General features: G+C 37.3%; 1 protein-coding gene across 4 annotated transcripts in view; it reads left to right on the top strand.

Moving 5' to 3' along the window:
* The window catches only part of BABAM2 (BRISC and BRCA1 A complex member 2), a 168,553-nt gene that overhangs the window by 22,582 nt on the left and 121,471 nt on the right, over window positions 1-24,500 (top strand). For all 4 annotated transcript variants that reach the window (XM_080586411.1, XM_080586412.1, XM_080586413.1 and 1 more), the window contains exons 4-5: window positions 8,710-8,804; window positions 24,188-24,382. In XM_080586411.1, the coding sequence (XP_080442537.1) occupies window positions 8,710-8,804; window positions 24,188-24,382 (290 nt within the window). The remainder of the gene's footprint in view (window positions 1-8,709; window positions 8,805-24,187; window positions 24,383-24,500) is intronic.

The following is a 24,500-nucleotide window of genomic DNA, read 5'->3' as shown; positions in this document are numbered from 1 at the left end:
TGAAATGTGTAGTTCCTTTGTGGTTTCTCTTGCATCCTCTTTGCAACAGATCAGATCTTTGCATATCATCAATCATAACCGCTGCCACTGTACAAGTACCCAAGTATTAATCCCAGCATGCTGAAAACTGTTGGTACGCTACTTTAGGGAAGTATAATTGCATAGTCACAGGCCTGTTTTCCAAAGGACCAGGCAGTTCAGTTTTTTTTGAAAAAGGAGAAAGTGTACATGCGGGCAATGCAGTGGCTGACTACCTGTAGTATAAAATAATTGTGTTTTTGAGCTTTAGTAACATCAAATATCCAGTGGCTTAGGGTGCCTTGCTGGCAATTAATGTAATTTCTTGAGATCCATTGAATCCTAAAATATCCTGAGTTGGAAGGGACCCATGAGGGTAATTGAGCTGAACTCCTGACTCTATGATAGAGCACCAGTTAACTAAATAGTCATTTTTTTCAGATATCATGTTCACTTCACTTTTGCATTTATTCTGAGTTTCTGGAATGTTATTACCAGTTACTTAACTCCAGTGAGGAATAAGAGCTTTGGGTTATCCACAGTTTTATGCTTGAGAAAATGTTATGTCAGTGTTGGAGATAAATTAGGTTATTAAATTAGTCTCCCATCATACTTCAAAAGATTTCAAATTATGTTTTCAGAGATACCTTACTGAAGAAAACTGAGTGTAAATTTTGTGTTTTTATGGCCAGGATGGTTGAAAAATTGAGCTGCTTCTTGGTAGATTTCAGACAGCAATGTTAGTATTTTAATGAAGCCATCCAGGACTCAGTGCTGCTGCATTCAACTCATTGCTTTTCTTTATATCTGATTATTTTTAAAGTTCTTAGTAAGAGTTTAAATTCTAAGACGACTAAGTGTCCATGATACTCTATAATCAGTGTAAGGTGTAGTAAGGTTGAATCTGTGTTCCAGGGACAAAACTTAGAGTAAGTGGTGTATTCCAGTATGTCCTTTATTGCAAACTGAATATCTGCTGAGTAAAGTTTGGTATTATTTCTGGAGAAGTATTTGCATATTTTGAGGTGAAGTGTTCCGTACTTCTTGGACATAGTAGTCTTCCTTGCTGAAAAATCAAGGCAGATGTCGTTGCTTATCCTGAGAATTTCTGCTGGATTATAAGCTCTCATAGTCTTTATTGAATAATATTTGTAATTAAAATGCATCATTAAGAATTAGTTGCTTGGTCACTGCAATTTTGTTCCAATGAACCCTGGAATCTCTTGCTTTTGGTTTTAATTTTGCACTCAAGATTTTGCTGCTTCTTGCTGCTAAGTGAACCTGACCCTTTCCCCCTGCTTCCCCCCTCCCTTGTGTTCTTCACATTTTCTTTTTCAGGCACTGATGTCTCCCTCTCTCTCTGTCCTTGAGTTCTGTCATCTGGAATTTAACGGTGATTAAACAATGTGTTGCCCTTGTGATGCTACTGTTTTCTGTGGCCTCTTGAACTATAGTATTTTCGTCTTCTGTCTGATTTTCTCTGTTCTTGTGAGTAGACTGCAGCTCAGGGTTCTGCTGCTACCACTTTGTTAGGTTTCCTTCATCCTGAAGAATGTTTCTTTTGTCTCATTTGAAGCTTAGCTTTTCTTTTTCTTTTCGTTTCTTCTTTTTTGCTCCTGATTTTTTTTTCTTAGCTTCTTACAAATTTCAGTAACAATCCTTAGAATGAGAAATCACTGTCTTGCTGCCTTACTAGCTGGTCTAAAATATTCCCCATAGTACACTTTGTAGAATTTCAGTTGGTTTTCTTCCTTTGATGGCAGTATCTCAGTAAGTTTATCTAGTCTTCCTGTGGCTTTCTGCTTTAAGGAAGTAATAAGAAGAACAGAAAATGAAAAATATAGAGGAGTACCTGACCTTGTTGCCCTTCTAAAAGCTGCTTTGCTAATTTTATTTGCTAAACACTTGTTTATTGTGCCAGCAAACATTTGGAAAAATGATTTTGCAAGTGATCTTAAGAGTTAAGATTTGCATAACCAGGTTGCTGCAGTGTGTATGTCAGCCCTCTGTGCAGCATTAGGTCATTAGCTCAGGTTGTGGTTTAGTTGAGGCTCTTACCGGAAGGAACTTTTTTATACTTACAAAATACTTAGATTATACTTAGGTGATATCATTATTTGCATGGTAAGTGTCTTTTTGTTGGGTCATCCGAGGTACCAAAGATTCTCCCTGGCAATGTGTTTTCTAAAGAATTGTTGAGTCTTAATTTATGTGGTAAGGGTAATGAATATTCTTTCTTTGGGAACCTGCTAATGAATGTCAAATGAATGTTACTAATGGGAAACATCAAGAGATAATCTAGTCTTTTTTTTATATTTATTTCCTCTTAGACTACAAAGCTTTAAATACTTTCTGCTTTTAAATATTCACTTTCATGTCTAGCACTATTACTCTTATTGACACTTCTCCTTGCGTTTTGGACTTCTCTTGAGCACGTAATGGGCAGAACTTTTTTTTTTGCAGGTAAAAGTCTTAAATAGTATATTTCTTCACCAAAAGAAATGACCTTACATTATATACCTACAAGTGTGGAATTAGGGAGGCTTAGGCTAGGCCCCCATATTTGTGTTGTAGTAGTGCCTTTCTCCTTTGCTCTCTTCTCTTTTCTGCTCCTGTTTGGGCTCCAGTTACTGATGATTCTGCATTCTGTTTGCTTCAAGGTGTTTTTGTCCTTCATTTTCACTTCCCTTTTTTCAGCTACCCCGTGTCTGTTACAATTCCGATGTTGCTTCTACCAACAACTCCCGTGATGTCTGTCTCTAATTTCTACCAGTGTCTTATCTCTTCTTGTATTATCTGTTGCTCTCTTTTGTCCTCTTCACTTCTAGTACTAATGTTTTGGGGAAGGCAGTTGCCCAGCTACCTAAATGCGAGTAGCTCAGATTGTTTGTAGAACAAGCTGCTTTCTTGTTCAGCCTGGGATCCAGCTCATTTACTTCATTTTTGCAGATTTGCCCACCTTCAGCCCTTTATGACAGAGCACTATGTCTCTCTCTGTACACTGGCTTGAACTTTTTTTCCCCCTCCTTATAGCTGTATTTGTCAGTTGAAGTTAAAGAAATAAAAAATAACCACAACCCTTTGCCACCCACCACCCCCCTAAGAACTAAATAACCATCCCGCAAGTCCTTCCTGTGTCTTTTTTCTTACAATGTCTTGATTGAAGAAGTGGGACTTGATTCAGCTGCCTAACTAGAGGTGTCTAATGCTGTCTGAGGTGCCTGAGAGTATCTTGCCTGGCCTTTCCAGCTGCTGACCCACAGGGCACTGATCTCATTAAAAAAACACATTATATCTGCCATAGATGTCCCAGATGCCCTAAGGCATCTCAAATGGCCATAAGCAACACAGTTAGACAGCTGACCCAGGCTCCTTGGCAGCTATGCATGTGGTGGAATAGCAGTACAGAGAAGAAAGGTGATTTTTTATATACAAAAACTTTTTTAAAATTGTTTTTCTTTTAAGAAATGCTGTTGAGACTTTAATGCTGATTCCTGTGCCCTTCTTCAGCTGGTATGTTGATTCACATAAAAAGTAAGAAATTAAGCTTAACAGCATTACAGTTTCTCGCTATCAGATGTCTCTAAGCTTCCGGAATAGTTCTGACTTTTTGCTTAAAAAAAGAAAAATGGTAAGAAATTTAAGGTATGCGTTGTTTACTGTAGTAGGGTTGTGTTTTATGGCCAGATGATCAGGAGTCCCGCAGTATTCCCAGATGCCATTTGAGGGTAGCTGCCCTCCCATGTGGGCCGAACTCCTTATTCAACAGATCATTTTCAGAGGAGCTTCTGAGGTATAATCATCTTACTCTACTTGACAGTGAATGGCTTGACAGCAGCAACACCACAGCAAAAATAGAGTTGCTCCTATTTCTTCTTCCAGTAGTAGTTCTGTGTTTACTAAAGTTGAATTGTTATTTCAGGAGCTATTTGTCTTTCTGTCAAAAAATTAATAATTGGTTTTATGGGTAGTGTATTACTATATTTGACTTAAAGCCTGTAGAACAAAAACCTTTAGGGTAAAATCCAGTGACAAGTCAGCAGGTCTCCAATGGTTCATTTAAATCCTTTCATACTGCTGACGGTCTTGGTCACAGATCATAGTGAGTAACTGATTCCTTTTCTACCTGTACAGACAATTGCCAAGGGCTGCTTTACGTAACAATTTGTTTGTAGAAGGGATGGATCAGTGTTTCTATGCAGAATCTGTGTGGCCACTGAAGGAGATAGATTAGCATTCTGAATACATGAATAATGTCATTCTACTTACAGTCTTCTTAATATTCAACAAGGACAGTTTCTCTATTTTCCCAAAACTGATTCTCCACGTAGGACTGGTCTCTTGCTTCAGCATTGTTCCCTGCGAATGCAGTTTGTGATCGAATTACACTTGGATTTTTTTTTCATTTTTTAAAAACCAAAAGGATTGATATCCAACATACAAATTATATCCAAATTGGTCTTATTCCAGGCTGCAGTGGAGGTGCATTCATTCTACATATTTAGAGCTGACTTAGCTTTTTCTGACCCCAGGAATTTCTGAAGGATGTAGGTTTCCCTTCAAAAGTAAAGTCTGTGGATTTCAAGGTCAGTAACTGGTGTGTTGCTTCCTAATTTTTGCCTTCGTTAGGTAAACAGAGATGTAAATGCTGTGGTACTAGCAGTATGACATCTTTCTGTACTACTAAATTTACAGCACAGTTTAAAAAAAAAAGAAAAAAGAAAAGGTGAAGTTATCAGGAGAGGAAAAACTACATATAGGATAGGCCAGTGGAAAGCAGCTATAAGCATCTAAGAAACTTCTGAGTTTCTAACCCCTTTGTTAGACATGTATTTTGGCTGAACAGATGAGAAAAGAACTCCATGTGTGTGTTAAAAGAAAATGATAGATTTAAGTATTAATATTTCTATCTTTTCGTCTGTTGGGAGCACATTAACTTTTCCTTTGAAATCCTGTGAAGTAAAATATTTCAAAATTTAATGCTATTTGCCTGAGGAGGGAATATGAAGAATAGGGGATAGTGAGAAGTGGGTTTTGGATAGTGAGAAGCAAAAAGATGTATAAAACACCCTTTTTCTTCTAATTTATCTTTAACTTCATGGCTTTAACTTTATTGAATTAATTTTAAATTCTGTAGTACTATTTAATTGGAAATATAATTTCATTAAAGTAATCATTGGCTAGTGTGTCTATAAAACTGAGATAACTGGTCCGAGTGTGAAGGTTTTGCCTGCATTGTTCTTAAACTGGAATGGACGTGGTCACTGATGTCCTGAAGTGCTACATGTTTGCTTTCTGTCAAGGGAATAACAGCAAATAGAGTTGAAACTTCAGAGGAAGTACGTTCTCAAGAGCAGGAGATGCAAGGAAAGGGGTATTTGTTTTGTTTAGACAAGATGGGGAGAGAATGCAGGGCTATTTTGATTTTTGGTATTTATAGTTTCAAAAATAAAATGGCAGCCATTCTCAAACTCTGAGGACAATCATTTTGCAAGTGGCTTTATTGGTTGAAAATGCTACATTCTTACCCCAGCACAATTTTATTAGAAGATGGTAAGCCACAGGTAATATCATGTCAGTATTAAATAAAGTAGCTGTTTAGAAATGTTTCTACTAGGCCAGGACAAACTGGGAGACGGTGATTCAAAATACTAAACACGTTACATTTTTCAGTCTCACTGTAGAGACTAGTGTGAACATTTATGTGAAGTAAAATCATATTTACTGTTGAGTTGGCCATTGTGATTACTTAAATACCTTTTGACTATAAAAATGCATTTTTTTATTTATGCATGATAGCCTAGCCAAGCAAGCTGATAAATGCAGAGTTAATTCTTTTTTTTAATTATTATTTTTTTATTTAACAAGAGCAAAACTCAGATATAGGGTTTATACTGAATAGTTCTTTGATGTCAATAGGTCACCAAAATTTTTAAACGAAAATATCTGCAGAGGTAGTCACTCCTCAGCTGATACAGGGTGATATGCCACTAGTTCTCAATGGAAGAGGGGGCGTGACAGAAGAAGGTAGCCAAGAGCAGCCATGAGCATAGGAGAGAGGTAGTAGACACGTTTGGCCAGTTACAGCCGTGATGAGCCTGACCTCGGTGCTGGTTCTCGGTGTGGCCATGCATCACACCTCAGGGGGTCACAGAGGGTGCCCTCCCCAGCTGTTGGACCCGCTCCCACAGCAGGAGTCACTGCCCGCAGTGTGCGGCTGTCCTGAACCCCAAATTGTGTAAATCCACCACCAGGCATATCAAAGTGTTAGTGCCAGCTTTAAGTGACTGTCATACCTGAGCACTGGATGCGGTGGTGTTCTGGAAGCTTCTATGAGTCCTCTTCACTTCTTATTGCTGGAGAACTGAGAGCACAGGGCGGAAAGAAGTGCTTGTACCTGCTCGAACCTTCACATTGCGCCCGCTGCCATAGCTTCCTCGCGGTTCACCTGTTCCTTTGGAGCTTGCAAAGGTGAATGCAGTGTGTGCCTAATCTCAGTGCTCTAAGAGTCCCGGAGCCACCCTATGATGGAAGGTTCTTTAATACTTTTTCACTAATTGAATGTGGAGGTATTACATAAAAATAGGCAGTTATTTTGGTCCTTTTCTTATTCTAAGCAGCTTTTTGTAATATTCATGTACTTGGAGTGCAGCTCCTGGTGAGCTGAGTTGTAGCTATGTGCACTTGGTTCCCTCAACTCTCTTAAAGGAAACATCCAGAGAACGAAAACCATTCAACTAGCAACTGAATACCAAAAGTTTATGTTTAATGAGTTACATAGCATCACATAAGAACATCGTGTTGAAAGCACACATACAGTCCTTTCCTTCAGAGTGACATTGGGCTACCTAAGTCACAGGCCAGGCTTTTTCTTTGTGCTGTATTCTGGGTTACTTGTAACTGAACTCTTCGTCTGTGAGGGTTAAGGAGAATGTATTAAGGTGCTGTCTCCTTCAACACACAGCCTCAAGAATTGTCTGCTCTGTACGTGGAAACTGATGGGGTGGTTGTAAGGAGCTCTACATGATTCTTCCAGTTGTAGTAAATACAATGAAAGGATTGAGTTATGGTGGTGTAGGAAAATCCAGTCTAGTGACCACTAACTTTTCTGAATTCTTCACTGTTGTTTTACAGTATAGGCAGCGTAGTAATTATTTTCTCTCAATATAGGTGTATTTCCTGTTACAAGTTTAGGTAGTTTCCTCTAGGATTGGTGTCTATTTTGATCTTATTTTAAATACGAGTGATTTTATGTTGACTGTATAGGGTATTTTAACTGGCAGACCTCTACTCTTTCATGCATCCCGTACTCGCCTGTGCTCCTGATGTTTGTGAAAGGCAGGTGGGAGTGCAGACAGGAGAAACCCATGCCATGCTCTACTGAGTCGCATGATCAGTGCGTTTGTGGTTTCGGAATGATGCAGTGGAGCATACCTACCCCAGACTGACTGCTGGCTTCTTGGTCACGAGCCCTCGCCCTCTGCAAATTAATCTTTATAGCATCCTCGCTTCCAGGTAGAGCCAAGTTGTATGTTAACAGAATATTGGCAATTAAAGCTGTCACATTGAGGGTCTTGAGATGGTGGCATTACTGAGCACACAACGTGGCTGTGTAAGACTTGTTAATTTAATGCTTTTCTCCACTTCTGTATTTATATTTGTTAGAAGAAAAAAAAAGTGGCTGTAATTACTCTGAACAGAATCATTTATAAGGCTTACCACAACGAGTGATTTTACCTTGCTATATAGATTTTGAACAAGTTACCACATAGTAGGTATTGACTTCCTCCTTTTAATGCCTGCTCTTTGTGATACCTCACCGGTCTGCTTTATGCAAAAGCTCAGAGTTTTTCATTCATGTCTTCTTAAAGAGGAAAGAGTGATTCAGAGGTAGAGAAGTGATGCTAGATATAGCTTTTCTTGAATCGTGGGTGGTATTTTTTTAAAGCTCGCGTGAAAGTGACCTTTTCTTGACCTATCTAAACTCTGAAGTATGTTTACTAGTGAAATAATTCAACCGAATTTTTTTGAACTATCACATCGGTAGTTAATTGTATATCTTGTGACACCAGCAAGATGAGAACTCAGTGCCAGGCTGTGATGAAGTTTTTTTTTTTATTATTATTTTTAGTTAATTTTAGCCTCTCGGGTTAGATGCACAATACTGCATTTTTCTTGGCCAGAATTTGGATAATTGGAATGACCTCTGTTGAACTGCTTGTTTTTCTTCCTTAAAGCTGGGGATGGAGACAAAAAGAGGGAGTAAGTGCTACTAAAATTTAAAAGCTCCAGTATTTTGAAAATGCTAATCTCAGTAGTTTACATCTGAGTTTTACTCAATGTGCAAAACAAAAAAATCTAAATATGGTACTTTTAAGAAAAGTTTTTTAACTCAGTGTTTTGAGGCTGTGATCAATAGTCCTTTGAATTACCATTTGAGATATGAAGCAATAATGTATTTCATGTTACAGTGCTTGCAGAGGAGGAGGAAGCAGTGCTTCAAGAATTTGACTTCATCCCCCAAAACATCTGATACTTGTCTTGCATGTAATCTTTTTATAAAAATTGCAGGGATATGTACCTGAAATGTCGTTATCAAATTTTATATAAAATGTGTATCCCATATACAATATTTTATTTATAAGCACATACATAAGGGTGCAAACAGTGTTTTCATTTACTGCTTTTCAGGGGATATAATTTTCAATGCTCACTACCCTGACCTGCCACCGGATTTTATCTTTGGAGAAGATGCTGAATTTTTGCCAGATCCTTCTGCCTTGCATGTAAGTACTTCACTGTTTGAGAACTTTATACCATGCAAAGAGACATGTAGAATAGCTTCAGCAACAGGAATTTGCTAATAATGCAGAATAAAGAAAAAAATAAAACAAAAACCTTTTATCTCATTGTCATGTGAATATAAACAAGTTGACTTCTAATGTGATTTTAAGTTGAATGCATAAATGTGGTTTTTTATTTTAAAGTATTTTAATCAAGATGATTACATTTACAAAAACTTCAGTTTCTTTTAAAATATATCTATTTAATATTTGACCATCTTAAAAGATCTTTTAGCAAAGAAGATTGAACACCAATTGTGTCTTTTAAAAGCATTTAGTTGCACAAAAAGTAACATAATGTAGTACAGTAATGTTGATTCTGTTTTCCCGTGAGGAATGGTAAAACCAGTATGTATGTTGTTGGAAGCACTGGGGCAGAGACAGAGCTATCCGCTTGTATGGGTTTGGTAAAAAGACAAAGAAATGCACTTTTAAAAGGTGGGAGGGTCAAAAAATAGCTTAATTAGAAAATATTTTTACACAATCATATTACTATGGAAGAAAATACACCGCAGCCTGAAGCCAAATGTACTGTTCACTATTCAAATGTGCTGTTCACTGCCAGTCCAAACTGGTAAAGCCGTGTTTAAAGAAGCTAGCATTGGTTATGCATCTAACATGCTTCTCCCACTCAGAAGTTACTAGTTGTTACTAAAGGCTTGTTTTGAGGTGTTTTTGACACATAAGGTGTTTTTTTCTTTACTCTTGTTTTTAAAAGGTGAATGTCATATTTCTTTGCTCCCCTGATCCATTTCCTGTGACGCTTGCAAACTCCTTTGGGAAGGAGTCTGGTGCTGCTGAATAACTGTCTAATTAGGCTCATTTTTAGGACAGGTTTTACTTCATATGACAATTCTAGAACTGTTTTCAGAGTCTTGAATTTACCAGTCCTACTCTTTTTCCCTTTTCCAATTTTATTGTTTCACAAAGTTAAAACTTCTGAGAAGTATTCATAGTAGCAGCGGTTTCTCCAGTTGTTGTTAAGGAAAGAGGAGCACTTTTTAATGGATAACAAATAGCAAAAGAGATACTAAATGTTCAGAGAGAATTTGGGGCATCTTGCAGAAATACTGTTCAGATGGAGAAGCTTGCCAAGTGTGTGATATGGTGCCGTATTTCTCGTGTGAAGAGAAGCTACTAGTACTAGTGATCCATTGGCAGACCCATAAGGATAAAAACATCCTTAGTTTTCTTTCTTTCTTACGTTGCTCGTTAAGTCTGTCCTTTGGGAGCATTGCTTTTCTTCTGCTTAAGTACAGAACAAACTTCTCACCCTTTTTGTTTGAAAGCAGCTTGGAGACTCACTCATTGATGCATAATAAGATATTTACTAGCCTATATTGAAATTAAAAACAAAACAAAACAAATTGGCAACCCAACAGCATTTCTTTGGTCACTATGCCTTGCTATAGTATTCACTATGTTAATGTAACCTTTTTTGATAAGGTCCTTGGTCATTCTGCTCCAGTCTGTCCTGATGTTATCAGAAGAAGTTATCTCCACTTTGCAGCTATGTTGTATCTTTTGCTTTTGCATTTGCCTTTTAATGTTCAACATGGTTTGCAGACTTGTTTTCTCCAGAATGTTACATTAACAGTAACCCATTTATTGTGCTCAGTATTTTAATGACTTCCCTTTTCCCACATATCTCAGAGCTGTTTAATGAAGATGATTGTAATTGAATTTGAAGATATTAGCAGAATTTTTTAATGTGTTAACATACCTTTCTACTAACTACAAGTGAAAATAGATTAGCACATTGATTGTAATTCTGCGCTCCTAATCTTGAGCAATCTACAAGTACTTTTGATGCACCAGTTCCTGGTAATCAAAACGGAATCTACAATTCACAAAGCACATAGATGGTGTTAAATGAGGACCAAGTCCAGGGAGTCTCTAAGTAAAGAAAGAGTACGTGCAGCGGAATGTGTGGGAATTCTGACATGGGGCCTTCCTGCACTGCTCTCGTCTGCCTGCATGTCTTGTTTGTCAAGCAGAAGTCATCACATGTTGTTCCATGGCTTGAGTCAGGCCTTATGTTCAACTTGAAATGAAAACCAGGTACTCTAGATTCTTCAAGCTTGTGCAGCTCTCATAGATGCTGTCAGGAGACTTCCCTACCGAAATGTGAATGGCTGTACTGCAGATCACATCAGTCCCTCGTGCGGTTTCCATGCCCGTAGGCAGACCTTCAAGTTACGTTTTCATCTAAATGCCATAACAGGCATTTAACATGTTCAGTTAAGCAGCTGCTAGGCAGCTAAACCAAGATTCCAGAAGTATGGCGTTTTGAAAAGTAGATGCTCTACGTGAGGACTTTGTGTTGTTTTTTTCAAAGAATACCTAAATAGGTGGGTTTGTGTTCTAGTAATGAGGTAATACATTGAGCACTCTTTTCTCTATATGCAGAGCTAATCAACTCTTCTGTTGAAATGGTATTACAATTACAGAAGTCAAAATGCCTGCTGAAACTCTGCTTTGCTTCTGTATCTCCAACAGATATTAAAATCACTGTGAATCTCAGGCTAAGTCTCAGTTCAGCACTGCAAAATCTGTGCTTCGTTGTGTGCCTTCCAGAAGTAGTTACTCAGCTGGTCAGAGGGCATGGTTTCTGTGTATTTTGATCTTCTAGAATGATGTAGAGGTCGGTGTTATACTTTAGAGGGGCGACTTCCTTTTATTTTAGTTTGTCATACTGTTTTAATTACAGTGAGAGCTAAATTATTTAGGTTAGTGATGCTATGCACACTTGAGGCATTATTAAAAATAAACTTTTACTTTTCATTTTTATTAAAAATATACTCAGCTAGAGTATGCACTTGATACTTCCGTGTATAGTATGCATAAATAAAATCAGCTTCTCAGAATGTAAATAGAAAAGTTCTTCCCTGCTCTAGTGTTTATTCATTTTGGATGACAAGTATTAGAAATGTATTTTAAAAACAACCTATGATTCACTCTGTTCTGATTAAAAATTCAGTTGGCACAAAACAAGATTAGTGATTGTGTACGGATGAGATTAATTTGGAGCTCATTACAATGACGCCAGTTTGAGTAACAAGAATTGTTTGTTATGTTAGCCTAGTTGATTGTTAATGTGAGCCAGTTAATAACTGAAGTGCTTATGCAAAATGTTAACCCCATTTTTCCAGTGATTTTGAAGTATATTCTGTTTGGCAAAGAGGAGACAGGGTAGTAGATGCAAGCTAGCAGTTAGTTTAAGGATTTGTTTTTTTAGCATCCTACATCAGGTCTACAGCTAGTCACCCCAGAAAGGTTCTGCCCGCCCATTGCTATTGAAAAGGCTTCATTAGCCTTAGTGGGGAGGGAGGCAAGAGGACATTAACGTTTCCTGAAGCCCAAATGTGTCCTTATGGGCTAGTGTATGTGGGAATACGTATGCTGCATTCATGTGGGAGGAGGGCGTTGCCATCACAGCACTACAGAAAATGGGCCACTGCTGCTCTCAGCCCAGTAGCTAGCATTGCAAATAGTTTCCCCTCGTCTAATTGTTAATAGTGGGTACAGATTTCACTCGTTGTACAGTTGATTCAGCTAATTGTGCTACCTGAGTGTATTAGCTGTCATGCTATGTATCTTGTACAGAGCAATATTTATTTTAAGTTCTTGCGTTTGGATTTATTAGGCTCCGTGGTATTTATCATACGGCCGTATGACGACCGTCAGGAAAGCTATATTGCTTCTCTGGCTGTGCTCAAAATCGTAATCGTTGTTACTGCCTTCTTGTTGAGTTAGCTTTTAATAGGTAGTGAAGTGATTCCTTTAAATAACTTCCCCTTCTGTAGCAGTTCTTCATTCACCATCAGGTGCATGAGACAGCTGTTGGACAGCATCAATTGTTCCTATGCTCAGAAGTAAAAAAAAAAACCAACCAACCCTTGTATTAGCTAATGACATTTGAACAGTTTTGTTCTAAAAGGCCTGGCTGTTGTGTTGTTGGCAAAGGTGCAGATGCTTGTTACCTTAGTATGAAAGCCCCTACATAAGGGCAAAGGAGTATGATGGTTTTCAGAATATGACTTTAAAGCTGGGGTTGGGAGAGTTCTTTGATTTGTCTGGGAAATGTGTGGGTGAGTTCGAACTGCTTTAGCATTGCCATCCCTTCTGCTTGTTGTATTTGGGATGTCAGCTGAGGATTCCGTTCCTGGACCACTAACCTACCGCTCTTGCGCTAAAAGCCTTAAGTTACCCTGGTTTAAATTGATCACAGGGAGTTTAAGTGAAATGGAATGCAGGACTGGGTTCTGGATTTTCGTTGAAGCTTTCTTCTTATTTTGAAATTCTTTTCTATTCACTTTTTTGTGTTTACTTTTCATTTATCTCTTGACTTCATACATCAAGATGTGTTTTGATTATTTATAATCCAGTGCTATTTACTGTTGATTCTCCAACAGCAAATGGGAATTCTGAAACATGTTTATCCCTTTCCTTCTTATACACATTTTATACCATCAGAAGAGTACTTTTGTTCAGGAACTCTCCCAGCATCAGGACTGTTTTGCTGGTGGTGGTATTATTTGTTGGCATTTATGGTATGCATTTTAGCCTTTTGTGTTTTTTTTTGTTTGTTTGTTTGTTTTTTTGTAAGAAGGAACTATGCCAGTACAGCATTCCTGTATGGGCCAGACCTGGAAGACCCTTATTTTGGGTGTATTTCAGTCTGGTTTTGGTGCCTGAGCTCCATGCAGTTCCCCCAGAGAATCTTAATTTGTTTCCTTGACCCGACTAGAGAGGTGTATCATAAACCAGGCACAGATTTTCTGCCTCTTATTTGCTGTAGTTGTACTGGGTGGTTTAAAATGAGAAATCCCCCAGGAGGATCGCACTGGGAAGGCTGGTGGATTCCTTGGGAAGCAGAGGTGGGGTTGACCAAGAATTCAAGAGAGACGACAGAAGACATGTTTTCCCTACTGCCTTTCCCACTCCTCTTCCTGCAAGGTCTTTTTATGTTGGTAAATTATTCCTTTTTCTCTCCTTGGTTTAGTCTTCTGAATTTATTTGCTAGCCTTTTCTTTTTGTTCCTTCTTTCTGTCCAAAATTGTTAATATTTATGAGTCTGAAAGGGACTTAGATACCTTATATAATTCTCTGTCCTATTGTACTCATGTAAAATTATTGTGTGCATTCACCTCACTTTCTTTCCTTTGATCATACAGTTCTATAGGCCAGAAGCTTGGACCAGAATAACAAGATGCTTAAATCTTAAAGGCTGAAACAGATGTTGAGGCGTATGTTTCTTTCAATTTGTCTGTTTAGTTTAGACTTGGGCCCAGAGCATCGGACTCTCGAGTTTCTGGATCTCATCTTGAATTCATTTTAATTTAGAGAGGCTCATTTCTTTGGTGGGTGATATGGCTAAATATGGTTATGTATTTATATGTGTATATATAATATATCTGTTTTGTAGAAAATAAAGACCTTGCTATTGGTAAGTGTAATACAATAAATCCTAGTTAATCTCAGTGATTTTCAGATTGTTGTTAGTTTAAACCAAAAATACAAGGTTGGATATCCCAAGCTGGTTGTATGAAAGCAAAATTTTTTTATTTTTTTTTTTAAGTTTGCAAGTAGAATAATAGTTTTGGTATTGATAATTCTTCTGTCAACCATCAAACTGATAAAAATCAATATAGTTACAACTTTCTTTTTCTTTTGCTTTACTTAATTGAAATGTAATTGTACATGCCTTGAACGATGTTGTAATAAAATTTGGAAAACAAAGCTAGTATTAGAGAAGTTGGCAAAAATTAAAGGATTCTGGCCCTGGTGTGTAATGTTACTGGCACAGTACACTCCACTTTCTCATAAGAACTCCAGAATATAAGAAATGGCTTGGCTTGAAGGCAACAGCTTGTTAGTTTTCTAGAAACACATCTTCAGGGTTTTATTTTTTTCAAAGGAAGACCAAAAAAAATCTAGGACAGTCTTCCTGAATTGAGTGTACGTTTAAATTCAACGTGATACGCCTATTGAATTCAAATTGTTGAGCCATGTTTCATTTTTCTGTAGAGACAGTCAGTCATTGCTTATGAATATGCAAGCAGAACAGACTTTTAAATTAACTGATTACAGAAGGTCAGTGCGAAATAAGTATTCTCTGATAATGCTGGTTTAGATTTGATTAAGTTCTAGGCTGTGAATTCTGTTAAAACTTATAATTGTATTTTATTTTTTTATCCATGGGAATGGCTTAAGACCCTGCAGGTTCTTTCGTTCACAAGATACTGCTGAGGCAAAGAAATATCTTTGCACACAAGGCTATTTTCAAAGGATCTATTATTTCCCTACGTGGAGGAAGATTCAAACAATATTTTGTTTACTTTTTGCTGGTCTAAGTTTCAGCTTGTATTTGTTTCAAAACCTCCTGATTTTACTTATTCTTTACATGCTTGTATGCCTGCGTTTCCTCCCTATCTTCCATCTCAGTTCCTCAGGCATATCTGCTCTTTTTTTTTTAAAGATAACTACAGAAATCTATTACCATTGAAGTTAACATCATGTTAACTTTTATTTGCAGTATTAGTGTTATTATCATTTTACATGAATTTTGCCATATATACCTGTCTTTACAGAGATGCAGCTTTTACTTGCATGATGGAACCAAATGAGTGGGGTTTTTTGTTATACTGCTTTTCAAGAAGGGATCACTCATTTGCGTTAATTTGTCCAATATAGTAGAGAAAAAAATAATTTCCAGTGTCTTATCACTTTTACAAAATGGTGTTTTCTTCAGGGACTGCATTTTCAAGGCTCTATAAGCTCTCTTGTAGTACAAATATGGAAGTAAAATGCAAATGCTTCGTGTTAGCTTCGCCAGTGAGATCCACAATATGATACATTGATTTTAATTTATGGGATTTGGGGAGGGGATGGGGAGTGGAATGGTTAGAAGGAACAGTTCTGTATATGCCACCCAAAAACAAAAGCTTGAGGGACGTTACTGGACCAACCAAAAATATTAGCTGTAGCTAAAATTACTGGTTTTCACAGGAAAGGAAGAGCTCAAGAACTGATAAGAGTGAAAAACTTTCTATTTTAAAAGGGCCTTTTGAGGTAAAGCTTGAATATGGAGACAGTGGTCTGCTCTCTGGTGCGCTCGGGGTCTGACAGCTTGGGCCTGTTCATGCTGCCATCCATGCATGATGAGTAGATCTTTAGGTAAAAGATGTGCGTGCGTGTGTCTTGTTTTGAAATTATTTTTTTCTTAATGCTTCGTTCTTTTACTTGCTGTGCTAGTTAGACACGTCCACCTCTGGTAACAGACTCCCAAGGGGAAAAAAGGCTGTGTGCTGACTTGGGTTAACTAATGATGAGTAGATTGGAGTCCCTATCCCAGGATCTGTGTGTTGAGGGAATTAAGAAATTCCTTCTCAGAGCAGGTAAAGGCCCAGTCTGGGAGAGCTCCACTGGCAGATCTGGAAAGGGACAGATTTTGCTGTAATCCCTTAGCAAAATAGGATGAGAAATATCTTGCATGCCAAGTCTTCAGAAGATTAATTAGACAGTATTGTACTCTCTCTCTTGTGATGGTAGGCAGTAGTAGCTTCTGAGCGTCTGATTATATTGTAAGAGTGCTCCGTGGCAGAAGCAGACTTTCAGGAAGAGTACACAACTTCAAAATGCTCTTCTGGGCTCAGTGTCACAGTTCCTACATCTCCAGAGCAGCCTTCCACAGCAAGGCATAGGAGTAATTTGTAGTAACCTTTGGAAGTTGTGTTCTCTCCTATTTCTGGTGAGTGGTACTTGAGAGGAAGCGATGCATTTATTCTCAGTGAATTCTGAAGAGTGTTCTGTTTGTCAGATTTTCCAAGTGTTATTTTAGAATTGCATTGGGTATGTAATCATTAATCAAGAATCACACTGTCTGGCCAGTAGAAGAAATGATGGAAAATCATTTGGGTATACCAAAGGTAAGGTACTTTATGGAAAGCAGAATTAAATTGTTAATATTCTATTCATGTGTTGTTCACTTGCTGCATACTCTCATGCTAATTCAAGGCCTTCAGGTATTTGAGATTTTGGGAAAGCATTTACAGGCTCGTATAGTTTGTGCATCCAGTTTTTACAGCCTCTCACTAAAAAAAAAAAAAAAAAAAAAAGACTATCCCAAGTGTTGCTTTATGCAAACTTTTCATCTGTTGTACATAACAGCAAGTCGAGCACACCAGGTCTGTAATTTCTTCAGTGATATTTACCATGACAGAAGTGCTCCTGAGTTGAACTGTTTTCATGCAATGTTAAGTCTTTGATGTTTGCTTATGCCCAAAAATGATCATTTCAAGTATATCACTCCAGAAAGTTGTACCAGTGGTGCTTTGCGGGAGGGGGATAAGAAGAACCTGTGAAAACAGGATGACAAGTAGATGGCATGTAGGTTTACAGTGATTGATTTGAAACTGCAGCCTGTAGGATGTTTAAGTGCTGGCTGCTAAGAAACTGAAGCCTTTAAAGTTGTTATAACACTCCAGCCCTGTGAATACTGTGAAAAATATCTGTTGATAGAAAGATGTGAGCATATGGCAGATAATTATCCTGTGCCTTTTTCTGTGAGCAATTTCCCCGTGGTGGCCCATGAAGACTGTAGCAGAGCAGGAACTGAAACCAGATATCCCAGTTTGTAGACTAATACTGTAACCACTGGACCTATATCTCCTTTGTAATTATATGGAGCGTAAGCACTGATATCAGCGTGATCTTTCTCATTTCAGGTAAAAACTTACCCTGGGTATTGCTTTTAAGCCACCATGGGATACAAGTTGCGTGTGTGTGGTGTGCAGAGATATAAACAAAATGCAAATCTGTACTTACATTATTCTTTATGGTAATTCTAGATGGAAGATGGTATAGAAATGCGTTACCACTGTTATAGGCCTGGGAGGTTTTGTTTACTGACATTTTCTTGTGAAACTTAATTTCTTGCTTAGAAATATAAAAGTACACCAACTTAAAATAAGATCTTGCTGTTGTTTCCTGTAGTATAGCCAGGAAAAACAGTTACAATCTGTCTTCTTTAAAATCACATTCCTGGAAGAAATTCTGGCAACCTGGATATTTAAACACATTTCAAAGAAAAACAACTTCAGATCAATTAGAAATTATCGTATTTTCTTTCTGATAGTGTAGAATTATAGTTTGCTGTAGACATTGCCTGAAGTTATGAAATAAGCAATAACTTGTGACAGTGGCTGTGAAATAGCTGCTTATTGAAAAGTATGCACTTCATAGTTTGAAGAAAAGGGGGAAAGGGTAATCACTGACACTGAGTAGTTTGCATAGGTTCTTGATTAGCTTTTTGAAAGGACACAGGAAGGACTGCAAAGCACAGAATGTTCCAAAACAAAACTTAAATGGGGTTACTTTGCCAGAAGTTGAACATTGTGGCTACCTTGGAAAGCTAAATTTTGCATGGCTTTCATAGAAGGGATGAGAAGCTACTGTTTTTTTTGTTTGTTTGTTTGTTTCACTTGTCTTACCTCTAAGAAGATCTCATTAAAAGTGATATAGTCTGGCTGCAAATTTTGTCTCTTTTTGAAATCCAGTTGGTATCATTGGTATTTATTCAAATGAATTGCTGTTGAAATGGCGTAGATTGCATTCTCTGTGGGTGGCCTTATAATATCTTAACTCTGCCTCTTTATGTACATTTGAAGCGAATTGATTTTTCTCAACACTTTGGTCTTATCTCATGGTCCAAAAACCTCTCCCTATCAAACTGCTGGCTTATAATGCAGCCAGCTTCCGTCAGTAGACAGGATCAAGAGCAAGGGAGTTTGAAGATGGACTTTTGGTCCCCAACAAAATCTGTAGGGTTTTCTTCTTAGTGAAATTTATGCTCTTCAGCGAGCTTGTTTAATATTTGGCAATCTTCAGAACAGATTTCCTGAATCACTTTGGACTTGGCTAATTTAGACATAGTTTAATGCTCTTCTAGTCTCTGTATAGTAACTGGATGCTGTATTTTCATTTATATTGCCATTCAGCACATGTGAGGTTGAGCAGTGGATGTAGTGTACATGTAGTGGATGTACATGCTATTAATAATTACTCCGAGGTTTAAATAACTAATTTCTTGAAAGACCTCTTCCTGTAACTTAATCCACCGATGAATCAAGTTAGCAATTGCCAGAGAAGCTTCCGTGACCGTAGAATATCCACCTTCCTTCTGGTGAGATGCTTACTGATGGATAGGTAGTTAGTGGCCAGCTTCTGTATGACCGTAGCTACGTGGGTTGGTAGTGAAGTTTCTGGAGTCCATTCTCTGTCATATGGAAGGTCAAGCTCCCTTACTTTTCCTGTAGAGCAGTGTAACCCCACTGTTTTAAAGTAATTCACCAACTGGAAAAATGGGGATTAGCCATCACAGAAGACATCACCAGGTTTCAGGCTCCACAAAAAATACGTAGTCATCTTCTCATGCTTTTAACCTGCTACTATAGTAAATAAACTGCTCAAGATGAGGTAACAATTTCCCTTTTTAGAAAATTAAAGTTACACAAGTTGTAGTCTGGCAAGCTGAAAGCCAATTAGAAGGTTTAAGTTAAGATTTAAAGTGTGGTATTGCTCCTAGCTGTAGTGGAAATTATGGATGGAAGTGTGAGTTGGTGCCTAGACAGAAGAGAATTTTTTAATTAAGCCTCATCCATGGGCTCAGAAGAGAGGCAAATGCTTCCACAATATAGTTAAAAAAAAAAAAAAAAGTACTAATATTAAAAATGGTTGCAGCCACTCTGAGATGTGTATCTAAGAGTGGGCATGGCCATGAATGCAGAACTAGTGGTGGATGCACGGTATGAGTTGGTTCACAGCTGTATATTGTTTTACTGGCTAACTTTTGAGTAAGGTAGAGTTTTCACTGCAGGGTTCATTTAAAAATATCTCTTGGCAAACAGAACAAGGAATTGGATCCAAGTCTGGATTTCTTTATTTTAAATGCATTACTGATTGTTCTGTAAAATTTGATTAACTCTCTGGAAAGTCTGCAGAAATCTCATTTCAAATTAGAAAAGATTTATTGAGTGAAATATGTAATTTAGAATACTGTCAATACTCCAGTCAGTGTGCTCAATTCTTTGATAAAAAATTGATTTTTATTGCAATTTTATAGCAATGTCAGTTAAAAAATGTTTCTCTTTCCAGCATATGTGAGATTTGGTTAAAATGACATGAAAGTATACATTTTGTCAGAGACAAAATTAAAGGTCCTGGTGAGCAAAACAGGAGATATAGGTAAAAACCATGGAAAATAACATGTCTTCTACTGTGTACATGTTTGCTGGTTATTTATTTAATAGGGTTTTTCATACCTGACAGGTTTTAGCAGTCTGGCTGTAGAAAATGAGGTTATGTGTGTTTCTGTATGTCCAGGATTTTTCTGAAGCAGCAATGACTAAAACTCTCATAATTCTGAATTTGCATTCAGAGCATAGTTCTTATGCAATTCTTTGTGGCAAAACTTGAAGCCATGGAACACGGAAACACTGGAAGCTCACTTTGTTCTTCTTATGCTTTAAGTATTTTAAAATATTGTTTCTTATGAGAACTGTGTTGGCCATGGTTGGAAAGCAGGCTTAAGGCAAACAGGCAGGCAGAATGAAGGAAACATGCTGCCTCTTTTTTCATCTTCTCTGAAGCCTTTAGTTTAAGATTTTACTTATTAAAACAACTTCCAAATGGTACTATCCAATACTATGTTGCTAAATAAAATGTTATTTAGAACATCCTTTTATCTCTAAAGAAAGAGGCCAGTTTACCGTTGCAGGGACACTGCTGTCGTTGACTGAAGTGACAAATTTGTGTATGTTCTCAGAAGAATACTAATGCAGAAGCTGTACCGATTAGGATATTTTACAAGGGATCAGCTTGATAAACATCAAATTCTGCCTCAGTTATGTTTCTACATTGTATGTTTTAGGTGGTTGCTTACTTTCTTTGATTTCAAAAATAAAAAGATAAAAGAAGGTACTCTTTGAAGCTGTGAAAGAGCAATATAACATGTTTTTGCCATGCTGTTGAAATTGGATAACAGTGAAATGGTTAAAGGCTTTTCAGATGAATGAGCAGTGCTTAGGGCAAATAACACTTAAAGATATTTTAAAAGATTTCACATATAAGTATGTCATTGTATTCTGAGGAGTTTGTGTTTAGAAATCATAAATTTAGATCTTCTGAAAGGAACAGTACTTCTGAAAAGTTAGCAAACTGACTAGAAATGTCATGGCCAATTGCCAGGTAGCAAGTACTACAACTATAAAGTTAAAAAAAGAAGATATGTTTAAAGCAGAACCCTTGTTATAGAAAACTTGTGTAGACACAGTATTTACTCTTGCATCAGTGAGAATGCACTGGAATTGCTGTATGTACTAGGTGGGTAGTTTGGTTTTTCTCTAGGCAACCTGTATTTATAACCAGTTCATACTTGGACTCTTCAGTTGCTGAATGGAAAGTATTTAGTAAAGATCCTAGAGTCAAATCATTCATTTTAATTCCTGTAGCTGTAAAGCAGTACAACGTAAACACTGTTTTTAATGCAGCATTCTTGAACTCTTTAAAGAGAGCAATACTGCAGCTCCAGGCTGGACAAATGACAATGGATTTCCTCTTGCTCTTTTTTTGGTCTGTAGTGTAATGTTATTTAAAAAACAAAAGGTACAGTCGCATTTAGGTCAGTTATTAAAATATTGTTGGTCATTTCCTTTGACAGAACATTTCTATTGTGTTATAGCAGTGTCATTAGGAGGAAAGGTTATTCCCACTTGTCTGGCTGATATCAATACATACTGGCATATTACATCCTCTGGCTTTCTGGAAATGCTTTATTTGAGCAGGAGCTTGGGAACAGGAAATTTAAGGTTATACACAGTCTGGTTTCAGACTGCATGATACAAAAATGTGTTTCCTAGAAGACGCTGTCTACCTGACAGATTTTCTCTAATGTTTTGTAGAATTGGATAAGCTTAAACAGATTCCAGTCAGGAGTAAATTTTTATCAGCTGCAGATGGAAGATTTGATAGAACAGGGCTTCTGGTCATTTGTTAGTGTGGACATGAAAAGCTTACAAAAACCTCATTACTATCTCACCCATTCACCAGTTACTATAGAATATTCTACACCTTTTCAGATATATGGCAATACTAATATTCCCATTTTATAGGTGCTCTTACCATCTACGGGGAAGAAGACAGTGTGTTTTTACAAATTAGACTTGTGAACATCACAAATTGCATGCTGAAAATGAAACTTATGTTGATAACAGCATAACATATGACATCAGAGGAAAACAAATATTAAGTTGTGGAAAGATAAAGGAAGAGAAAGTATTTTTATCATGCACATATACTGAAGTCTGTACAACACCATTACAAAGGGTTATGGTACGAACCATGATAAGAAAAACCGTAAGCTTTTTGAAAGGAAATAGCCACATCAGTAGCTGTTAGGCTACAGGTATTCTTCATTGTAGACCTGAAGGTGCATGGTGAAAAGTATGAGAAGATAAAATTTGTACACAACTCTTCTTTTTCAAGTCAGAACTATGCAGTCATCTCTTGATAAGATCCTGTTTCAGTTGATGATCTTTTTGTAAACCACTTCACAGAATCACAAAATAGCAGAGGTTGGGAGGAGCCAACTTGGGCAGGATCAGATAAAGCAGGTTGTCCAGGACTGCATCTGGTTGGGTTTTGCGTATATCCGAGGATGGAGACTCAACAACCTCTATGGGAAGCCTGTGCCATTTGTATTTATCGATACCCGTGTTACACAAATTAGGAATAGCTTTTATGTTTTAGGGGACACTTATTTTTTTTTAATCTAACTTCTTTCCTTTACTTAACCTAGGCTAGGAAACATAATTATGTATATGTTTTTATACAAAGCAGTTTTATGATAAATACTTCAAAATACAGAAATATTTTCTGTCCTCATTGTAGAAAATGCTACATACCAAAGCAGTATTTCTACTGAAGACTTTTAAAAGGAATGTGTTGGGTTTTTTTTTTGTCATTGCAGAAGAATGTATATTATGCATATAATTTGTATCTGAAATGTCTGCAATTTCCAGGGGAAAAGTAACCGTGTAATTACTTTGAGTTTGGATACTGATAGATAATGTTATTTGAAAATTCTATATTTTATCTTAACATAGTTGTAAAATAGGCATCTTTACTATCTCTAAGCATCTTCATGTTAGTTGTACAATCCATGCAATTTAAAATCCCATTGCAACTAGTTTGTTGTCACATGTCTGATCTACTGAAATACAGAATAATTTTGCTTGTGCTCATAGCTGACAAAAAGCTGCATTGCTGTTAACATCTCCTGAGCTTACTTCAAGACCTGTTGAGGACCTAAGTATAAAGCACACGGGCTTTGCTGCAGTCTGGAGTTGTCTTTTGTTTTTTTGCATCAGAACTGTCTTATCTCTTATCAGTATGGAGTACAGGATGAGCTCTCATTTGCCATTAACAGAGACCCATTCTAGGTCAATTAGAAGTAGGTGTGTAACACTGATTATGTTAGCTATGTCTTGTAACACAGAAAGCATTCCCAGCTAGAGCTTGTTTTGCATAGAAGGCCGGTCAGAGTTGATGTTAGAGTAGTTGCGCTGAGAGATTGCTACTGAAAAAGTTACTTTCAATTGTATTAACACTTGTTTTCTGTTACCTGTGTTTCTTGATATTTGTTCAACTTGCAATAAAAACTTCTGCCAGGCAGATGGAAGAGACTTCTGTATGGATGGCGTTTGTATTAAGGGAATGCAACAAGGTAGTAAAGACACAGTCAAGGTGAAGTAAACACAACGTTGAGTTCATTTGCTGTGTCACTGTCAGAATACTGTATCGACTGTTTGAATAATTAGTTTCCATAGTTGGCATCAATTTGGCATATTCAATTGGATGACCATTTTTGGAGTCAGATACTACACAGGGTTGCACTTAATCTGATACATTTATATTTCATATCAGTTTTAGTTTTTTGAATTCAGACTTTTCAAGTCCTCAGGTGCAACAGTAATTTCAGGGAAGAATGGTATAGTGATTTGAGCCTATTTATGCCTGGTACTAACCCAGTTACCTGTTCTATGGTCGGTCCCTATATGGATTCTCATTTCACATTAAGGCTTGCATTTGCTGTTTGACCTGGTTTCCTTCCAAAGCATGTTATAACCTTTGCATATAATACTGTTTTAGCTTTGTCACCAAGCTTCCACATGCATACTTGCCTCTGGTATCAATATGGAAGGGAGAGTGTTGATCTTTTTATTGCTGGAAATGAATACAGTCTCTTTCATTTTATAATTCAACAGAATTTAGCTTCTTGGAATCCTTCAAATCCTGAATGCCTCCTGCTTGTTGTGAAAGAGCTTGTGCAGCAGTATCACCAATTTCAGTGCAGCCGATTGCGTGAGAGCTCACGTCTCATGTTTGAATATCAGACTTTACTTGAAGAGCCCCAGTATGGAGAAAACATGGAAATCTATGCTGGCAAAAAGAACAACTGGGTAAGAATATTGCTACTAAAATGCTTTTAGTGATCTTTTTATTTTAATAAATAACAGCCTTATTTATTTTAATAAATAACAGCTTTGGAAAACCAAGTTTGTGTGCATCTCCTTGCTA

Source organism: Anser brachyrhynchus (genome assembly GCF_964034855.1).
Source record: "Anser brachyrhynchus genome assembly, chromosome: 3".
NCBI lineage: Eukaryota > Metazoa > Chordata > Aves > Anseriformes > Anatidae > Anser > Anser brachyrhynchus.
The sequence above is the reverse complement of the archived record's forward strand: the minus strand, read 5'-3'. Positions and strand labels throughout refer to the sequence as shown.